Genomic DNA, 9,534 nt, shown 5'->3' with positions numbered 1-9,534 from the left:
GCTCTGTCCCACCCCGAAGGGGCAGTCCCAGCAGAGGCCCAGACTGACCAAACTCACGCTAGCCCAGGTTCACATTCCAGTGCTTTGACTTGGTCCACCCCAACATCTACTCCATCTATGATCTGCTGGAGCACATGAAGGGACCAGTCCTGTGAAACCATAGCTGCAGGAATCTCCTGGACTCCAGGCAACAGCAAGGTACCTGAGAGGAGTTTTAGTGAGGGTCCAGTATGGATGGTGTACCAAAAGCCAGAGGTCTTGAACCAGATCAACAACTCATTACAAATGACATTCAAAAGTAAGCTGTTTGGACAGAAGGGTTACACTGTGTGACAAACCAGTGCCACTAAGATGAACAAAGAGCGATGGAGAGGTTGAGAGGGTTGAAGGGGTGTGACGGGGCCCCTTTGTTCCATCCCGCCTGGCTAGCGTTACACCCAAAATAACCACACAGAAACTGTATTCATTCAAACACAGCCTGGCCATTATTTTTAGCCCTCTTATTGGCTAACTCTCCATCTTGATTTAACCAATTCTAATAACCTGTGTTTACCACGATGGCTGTGGCTTACCAGGAAAGATTTAGCGTGTCTGACCTGGCAGTCCATGACAGCTCTCTGAATCCCTCTTCCCAGCATTCCATTCTGTCTACTCCGCCTACTAAGTGCTGTCCTATCAAAAGGCCAAGGCAGTTTCTTATTCAACCATGAAAGCAAACACATAGACAGAAGAACCTCCTACACCAGTGGGAAAGATGGAGGAGCAAAGTGTTTTGTTTCTTTTTTTAATTAAAATTTTTATTTTATTTTGAGGGAGACATTGCAAGGGTGAAGGGTGGATATGGATGGACTGGGAAATAAGTGGGATTGGAGTGTATGATGTGAAATTCCCAAAGAATAAATAAAAAATTATATTTAAAACTACATATTTTTATTGATCTTTGGAATTTTGTAATACACGCAATGTATTTGATTTATCATCTATTCTTACCCATCCCTAACTCTTCCTATATCTACCACACCCCCACCAACTTCCCGTCCTCCATTAATTTTTTTTAATAACCCACTAGGTGAATTTGTGTTGCTTCACATACCATGGGTGTGGGGCCATCACAGGAGCACAGTGGGCCAACCAGAGCACAGTCTTAAAGAACACGGTTCTTCCTCCCCTCAGAAGCCAAGGTTGTAGCTTTAAAGCAATTTATTGAATCTCACTTTTTTGTTTTGTTTAGTTTTGTTTAGAGACAGAGTCCTGTTGTAAGTCTGGCTGGTCTGGAACACACTGTGTAGACCATAATAGTCTCTGCCCTGTGGCAATCCTTTTGCCTCTGTCTCCCAAGCTCTGGGATATGGGTATGTACATATCACCATGTCTAGATAAAGATTTTAATCTTTTTTTAATTTTTACTTTTTTAAATTTTATTTAAAACTTGCAAAGTAAAAAAAAAAATGTCCACACACCAGAATTAACCAGACTCAAAGTCTGCACAACTTGAAATGTATACAGTTAGAATTGGCATTTTATTTATTTATTATTTATTTATTTTGTAAGTCCACGTCTATTTCTTTAATGTGTTTGGTTGTGCTCTGTTGTTACATTTACTGTGTATATGGAGGACCATGTTTGACAAATGCAAGCGTGGAAGCCATGAGGACAAACTTGGAGAGTTGGCTCTCCTTCCACTGTTAAGTCCAGGGATGAAACTCAGGTTGCTGGGCTGGGTCAAGCCCTCTTAACATCAGCCTCCATCTATTTAGATGTTTGCAATGGGAAAAGCAAGTTAGGGGCTGGGCATGTCTCATACCCATAATCCAGCACTGTGGAGGCAGAAGCAGAGGAAACACATGTTCAAAACAGACTGGGCTATATAAGGAAGACCCCTGTCTCCCTACAGCATGAGTGCTGATAGAGAAATAGAGACATACAGGTGCTCAGGACGTAGATGGCACAAAGAAAGCCCAGAATGGGTGGGGCCCTGGGTTTGACTCCCAGAATCACCACCATCCCAGTTAAAAAAAACAACAAAAAAAAAAAACTGTCCTTACTATAATCCCAGGTCACACAGGTATACTGGCAGATTCCTTGCCTCCCCACCAGCCATTCAATAACCTGTAATTTTCAAAAATGGAAAATTGGGAGTGTTACTGTATAGAAAGATGGGGACCACTGAAGAAGCTACCTAGTTTCTTTTGAGATAGGGTTTTACCATGTAGCCCCTGGCTGACCTGGAATAAGCTAGCCTAGAACAGAAATCCACCTGCCTCTGCCTCAAAGTGCTGGGATTAAAAGTGAGCACCACCACACGCTGCAATACCTAGTTTCTTACTGCTTGCTCAAGCACACTGTGTGTCCTGCTTCTGGACTGTCTCTCAAAGGCCTTCTTACATGGCCCATCCCCATTCTTGCAACTTCATCACACGTTAATTTAAACCTCCAGGGCTTTATTACGAAAGGAGTTGGCTGCTAGAGCGGAACATCTCCAGACTTTTTCTGTGTCTTCTTCCCTTCCAGTATCTAACTCCAGGGAAGGTCGGTGGGCCATCAGAGGGTGTCTGGGAGAGTGAATATGGTAGTATTTTCTCCAAAGTCCTCCAAATCCTCTGGTTGCTGTTGAGAATCTTCTCATAGCAGAGGTAGAGGCTTTAGCTCTCATCTCCCAGATCCTCCATATCTACATCCTGGGGAACTTTCATCTTCTTTTGTCTCTTGGGCTGTGGCTCACTAGTCCTGGATGACTTGGAGGGGTTTTCCACTTCCATGGCTGCTTTTTCTTTCTGAGCAAGACCGATTTGCTGCAGGAGTTTCCTGCGCTTCTTCCCGGACAGCGTGATGTTGGCACGTGCACTGGACGCCCGCTTCTTGAGGTGGTGCCTTGTAGTCAGCCCTTCGTCTATCACAGCCCCGACCACCTGGCGCTTTCGTCGCCGATCCCTGCTCAGCACCCTCCGGCGCTTGAATAACTTCTTCCTCAGCTCCGTGCGGGGACGATTGATCTTTCCTCCGGGAGGTCCCATAGCGGCACTCTGAGGCGCACCTAGAATTGGCATTTTGAATGAAAGATATGAAGCTTCAAATGATTTGACCCTTTCAGAATTGAATATACTTTATGATTTATCTACCACCTGAACCCAAAATTCCATGACAGAATTAGAACTAGAAAAATCATTAGCTTTATTTATTCATTCATAAGACATGTTCATTACTTGCGTTTAGTCCTTTTTCATTCCCTTTTATTTATATTTAAAATGTTTCCTGTTATTGATTTTTTCCTTTTATTTTCTCACATAATATATCCTGATTATGGTTTCCCCTCACTCTTACTCCTCTCGTTCCTTCTCATCTGGCCTCTTGCCCCCTCCCCAACCCCTTTACTCTATACCTAATCTCTGTGGTTCTATGGAATTGTAGCTTGATAATCACGTAGCTAATATTCACACATAAGAAAATAAATATTATATTTATTTTGTGGGTCTGGGTTACTTCACTCAGGATGATTTTTTTTCTAGTTCCATCCATTTACTGGTGAATTTCATGATTTCATTTTTTAATGGCTGAGTAATAATCCATTGTGTAAATGTACCACATTTTCTTTATCCATTCATCAGTTGAAGGCCATCTAGGTTGTTCCAATTTCTGGCAATTATGAATAAAGCAGCAATGAACATAGAGCGAGTGTGTCTATGGTAAGATAAAGTATCCTATGGGTATGTGCCCAAGAGTGGTATTGCTGGGTCTTGAGGTAGATTGATTCCCATCCTTCTGAGGAACTGCCACACTGATTTCCACAGTGGCTGTACACCAGCAGTAGAGGAGTGTTCCCCTGCCCCCACATCCTTGCCAGCAATAGCTGTCCCACTTGTGTTATTGATCTAGCCATTCTGACAGGTGTAAGATGAAATCTCAAAGTAGTTTTGATTTGCGTTTCCTTGATGGCTAAACTGTTGAACATTTTTAAAGTGTTTTCAGCCACTTGAATTTCTTCTTTTGAGACTCCTCTGTCTAGAACTGTACCCTATTTATTTATTTATTTATTTATGTTCGTGTTGTGAACCTAACCTTTAATGACTGAGCCATCTCTCCAGCCCTGTACCCCATTTTTAAATTGGGTTGTTTTCTTGATATCTAGTCTTTTTAGTTCTTTATATATTTTGGACATTAGCCCCCTTTCAGATGTAGAGTTGGTAAAATCTTTTCTTATTTTATAGGTTGCCACTTTGTCTGAATGACGGTGTCCTTTGCTATGCAGAAGTTTTTCTGTTTCACGACGTCCCATTTATTAATTGTTGATCTTAGTGCCTGTGCTAACGATGTTCTGTTGAGAGAGTCTTTTTCTGTGCTAGTGAGTTCAAGGTGATTCCCACTTTCTCTTCTATCAAGTTCAGTGTGTCTGGTTTTATGCTAAGGTCTTTGATCCATTTGGAGTTGAGTTTTGTGCAGGGTGATAGTGTGGATCTGTCTGCATTCTTCTACACTTAGCCATCCAGTTTGACCAGCACCATTTGTTGAAGTTGCTGTCTTGTTTCCAGTGTATTTCTGACTCCTTTATAAAACATTAGCTTTCCATAGATGTGTGGATTTATGTCTGGGTCTTACATTTCATTCCGTTGATTCATATGCCATTTTTGTGACAATATCATACTGTTTTTATTCCTACAGCTCTGTAGTAGAGCTTGAGGTCAGGGATGGTGACACCTCCAGCAGTTCTTTAATTATTCAGGATTGTTTTCTAGCCTGTTTTTTGTTTTTGGGGTGTGTGTGTGTGTGTGTGTGTGTGTGTGTGTGTGTGTGTGTGCTGTGTGTGTGTGTGTGAAGTTGGAAATTGTTCTTCAAGATCTGTAAAGAATTGTGTTGGAATTTTGATGGGGATTGCATTGAATCTGTAGATTGCTTTTGGTAGGATGGTCATTTTTACTATGTTTCATTCTACCAATCCATGAGACTGGGAGATCTTCCATCTTCTGATATCTTCTTCAGTTTTTCTTCAATGTCTTAATTTTTTTTTATCATACAAGACTTTCACTTGTTTGGTTAGACTTACCCCATGATATTTTATATTATTTGAGGCTATTGTAAAAGGTGTTGGTTCCCTGATTTCTTTTGCAGTTCATTTGTCATTTGAGCTACTGATTTTTGTGAGTTAATTTTGTATCCAGCTACTTTGCAGAATTTATCAGCTGTAGGGGATCCCTGTTGAACTTTCCAGGTCATTTATGTATACCAACACATTATCTACAAATAGCAATACTTTGATTTCTTTCTTTCCAATTTGTATCCCCTTGGTCTCCTTCAGTTGTCTTATTGCTCTAGCTGGCTTCAAATACTATATTACATACATATGGAGAGTGGACAGCCTTGTCTTGTTCCTGATTTTAGTTAAGTTGCTTTGAGTTCCTCTTCATTTAATTTGATGCTGGCTATCGGCTTTCTGTAAACCGCCTTTATTATGTTTAAGTATATCCTGGTATACCTTAATTTCTTGAGGACTTTTATCAAGAAGAGGTGCTGGATTTTTTTCAAAGGCTTTTTCTGCATCTAATGAGATGATCATGTGATTTTTTTTGCCTTTCAGTTTCTTTATATGGTGAATTGCATTTATCAACTTATATATATATTGACCCACCACCATCTCTAGGATGAAGCCTATTTGATCATGGTAGATTATCTTTTTGATGTGTTCTTGGATTTGGTTTGTAAGTATTTTATTGGGAATTTTTACATCTATGTTCATAAGAGAAATTAGTCTGTAATTCTCTTTTGTTGGGTCCTTATATGGTTTAGATACCAAGGTAACTATTGTCTTGTAAAACAGATCGGGCACTGTTCCTTCTGTTTCTATTTTGTGGAATAATTTGAGGAGTATTGGCATTGTCTTCTTTGAAAATCTGGTATAATTTTGTGCTAAAACCATCTGGCCTTGGCCTTTTCTGGTTGAGAGACTTTTAGTGCCTGCTTCTATTTCACTAGAGATTATAGGACTGTTTAGATTACTTATCTGGCCTTAACTTTGGTAAGTGGTATGTATCAAGAAATTATCCATTTCTTTTAGATTTTCCAATTTTTTTAGAGTACATGTTTTTAAAGTATGTTCTTATGATTCTTTGTGTCTTTGGTGTCTGTTAATGTCCCCCACTTAATCCCTAATTTTGTTAACTTGGATATTCTCTCTCTGCCTGCTAGTTAATTTGGATAAAGGCTGGTCAGTCATACTGATTTTCTCAAACAACCAACTCTTTGTTTCATTGATTCTTTGTAATTTTTGTTGTTGTTCTATTTTATTGATTTCAGCCCTGAGTTTGATTATTTCTTGACATCTACTCCTTTGGGGTGTGATTTCTTCTTGTTGTTCTAGAGCTTTCAGGTGTGCCATTAAATTACTAGTATGAGGGGCTGGAGAGATGGCTCAGAGGTTAAGAGCATTGCCTGCTCTTCCACAGGTCCTGAGTTCAATTCCCAGCAACCACATGGTGGCGCACAACCATCTGTAATGGAGTCTGGTGCCCTCTGCTGGCCTGCAGACATACACACAGACAGAATAGTGTATAAATAAATATTTAAAAAAAATTACTAGTATGAGACCTCTCCAAATTTTTTATGTAGGCACTTAGTGCCATTCACTTGCCTCTTAGAACCACCTTCACTATATAGCATATGTGTGTATTCATTTCATTCAATTCTAGGAAGTCTTTAACTTCTTTTTTATGTCTTGTCTCATTATTTTCATTAAGTAGTGAGTTATTAAGTTTCCATGAGTTTGTAAGCTTTCTATTGTTTCTGTTGTTGTTGATATCCAATTTTAATTGATGGTGGTCAGACAGAATGAAGGGTGTTATTTCAATTTTATTTAAGTATCTTTTGATACTTGTTTTGTGTCCAAGTATGTGGTCAGTTTTAAGGAAAGTTCCATGAGGTACTGAGAGGAAGGTATTCTTTTGTGTTCAGTGAAATGTTCTGTAAATATCTGTTAGGTCCAGTTGGTTTATAACATATGTTAGCGCCAGCATTTCTGTTCAGGTTTTTTTCCAGTTCCAAAGTCTTTATTGTTTTAGAAAAGATGATCCATTCTGTGGAAGGAATGAAGAGCTGTGTCCAGGGATCTATCAGTAATGCTGAGAAGTACCCAGAGCTATCCATCTCTACTCATATACCCAGTCATGAGCACAAGACTTGTAGTCAATCAGTTCTTCAGGCTTAAACCATAGACTGATCTCTTTCTCTGCACTTTGCACTGAATCACTGCCATGAATGATGTTCATGACAACTTGAATGCAAAAATCCCCTCGAATGGTGCCTGGCTTAGAATCAGCTAGATTGGTCCCCTCCCAGATCATTCAGCCTGTCTTCACCACATTGAGCCCCTCCCAGACCATGGCCACCACAGGCCCCGAGTTCATGTACTTCACCAGCCCTGGGAAGAAAGGACGGTCTTTCAGGTCAATGTAGTGCTGCTTCAGGTATTCCTCAGAAGCTGAAGGAACTTCATGGCCAACAGGCAGAACCCCTTCTTCTCAAAGCGCTTGATGATCTCGCCCACCAGGCCGCGCTGCACGTCATCTGGCTTGATGGCAATGAAGGTACGCTCGAGGTTGGCCATGGTCCGAAAGTTAGTTGGCTGGACGTCCGGTGTGGGCGATGAGCGATGGGAAGAAAGAGCAGAGTCTGTTCAGGTTTTGTCTGGATGACCTGTCTATTGGCAAGAGCTGGGTATTGGAGTCTCCTACTGTCAGTTTCTGAAGGTCAATATGTGATTTAAGCTGAGTAGTGTTTCTTATATGAACATGGGTGCCCTTATGTTTGGTGCATAGATGTTAAGAATTACAATGTCCTTTGGTGGAGTTTTCCCTTTGATGAGTATGTAGTGTCCCTCCCTATCTCTTCTGATTAGTTAGGTCCATCTACCTGGGCATGGGGCTGAGCAAAGGCAGCTGTGCAGTCCAGACACCTGCTGGGAAAGACTCCACACGCTGGAGCCAGTTGCTCCCTCATCAGACCTGTTCCACAGTAAACCCCCCCCCCCCCAGGCAGAAACACTCCTCTTGAAAATGGCCAATCAGAAAACAGAGTGAGAACTCCAGCCAGGGAAGCAGGTAGGTAATTGCAGATCCTCACCTCTCACTTCTCTAAATCCAGCCCCCAGGCTCCCCCTCACTCTCCAGCCGACCATCCTTCCTTCCCCTTCCCCTTCCCCTTTCTCCCTTCCCCCTCCCACCATTCTTGGGTGAATCACACATCTTCCCCTTCAATCTTCCTTCCCCCAAATCATCACTTTATTCCAGCCCCAACTGCACAGGCATTCCCTGGGAACCCACCAGCCAACCCTGCCAGAAATCAAGTAGGCCAGCAGAGCAGGGAAGGTGAGCTTCATGTCTTCCCGCTCCCTCCTCATCTCCAGATCCAATCCCCAGTCTCATCCCCAGCTCTGTAGCCCCATGGCCAGGTGGATTAGGTATGACTTAACCCTTGCATGCCCACTCAAGGGCCAGAGTCAGGGATGACCAGGGTGACAACCTATGACTCTCCTGCCCTTCGAACCCCCCTACTTCCTGCTTATGATGCCCTCCTCCCTGTGCCACTGTTAAGAAACCTTGGGATGGTTCACAAAGGGACATGAGATGTTGACTAACCTGGCAAGGCCCAGAGGCAAGGCTGGGTTTTGGGATGACTTAGTTCGGGTATTCTTCAATGCTGTCACAACCTGGCTCCCTCTTCTCACTTTTCCCTTCTGCTATATGGGTTTTATCTATGGTGGCTCCTTACGGATGTGCATCGCTGCCCCTAGAGGCCTTCTGGGGAGTAGAGGTGACCTCTTGCTGTGTCTTCACAGCAAGCAAAGTCCTAAGACACATGCTGGCAGCTGCCAAGGCATCTGTATGGATACCTCTGTCATTTCCCCTGAGTTTCCTGACCAGAGAAAGAGAAGGTGAGGAAATAAATATTTGTGTATCTGTATGGATTGTTGTATGGGCAACAGAAAGGCAAGAATTCCCCTGCATCATCCGGTGGACCAAATCATCATAGTGTCTGGAAAGTGGGAGAGGAAGAGAGGAGACGTAGGCCTGGGCATGTGGTTGCTGGTTCTGGAGATGGAGAAAGAAAGGTGCCTCAGAACAAGATAGCTCAGCCAGTTCTGGAGGCAAACACCAGGCAAGAACCTCAGAAGAGTCACAGCCACCAACCACAGACTTAGCCCTTGAGTTCCAGACCAGGAGAGGTTAAGTCTGTGCTGGTTTAAGCCTCCGAATCCATAGTAATTTGTTCTACTGAGGTTGTAGAGTAACACAGGAAATGTGGGGTCTTAGCATTTTTTGCCTACTGAGGCAGAACTTTATAGCTGGAGTGCGTGGTGCATGCCTGTTAATCCCAGCACTCAGGAGGCAGAGGGCAGGGAGAATCGCAAAATTGAAGCCAGCTTGGGCTATATCAAGGGGGTGTAAGAGGGGGGCTGTGTTGCACATTTGCTTTGTGTAGAAAAGGCCAGAGTCTGCACTGTCCTGGAAGTAGGCCACCTGTGCCCCCTTGCCCATCTCCCCACCTGCT

General features: G+C 42.7%; 1 protein-coding gene and 1 pseudogene across 1 annotated transcript; both read right to left on the bottom strand.

Moving 5' to 3' along the window:
- Positions 1–2,424: 2,424 nt before the first annotated feature.
- C2H11orf98 (chromosome 2 C11orf98 homolog) lies at positions 2,425–3,022 on the bottom strand. The gene has a single exon (XM_038320685.1). It carries the CDS (start codon positions 3,012–3,014, stop codon positions 2,643–2,645), a length of 372 nt encoding a protein of 123 aa, XP_038176613.1. The 5' UTR covers positions 3,015–3,022; the 3' UTR covers positions 2,425–2,642.
- A 3,997-nt stretch (positions 3,023–7,019) lies between these two features.
- Positions 7,020–7,591, bottom strand: LOC119808031 (annotated as a pseudogene).
- Between the last annotated feature and the right edge of the window lie 1,943 nt (positions 7,592–9,534).

Source organism: Arvicola amphibius, chromosome 2 (genome assembly GCF_903992535.2).
Source record: "Arvicola amphibius chromosome 2, mArvAmp1.2, whole genome shotgun sequence".
NCBI lineage: Eukaryota > Metazoa > Chordata > Mammalia > Rodentia > Cricetidae > Arvicola > Arvicola amphibius.
The sequence above is the reverse complement of the archived record's forward strand: the minus strand, read 5'-3'. Positions and strand labels throughout refer to the sequence as shown.

Bases quoted from the DNA above. Each gene is read 5' to 3' on its own strand.
- C2H11orf98 (XM_038320685.1), bottom strand. From the start codon at position 3,014: ATGGGACCTCCCGGAGGAAAGATCAATCGTCCCCGCACGGAGCTGAGG.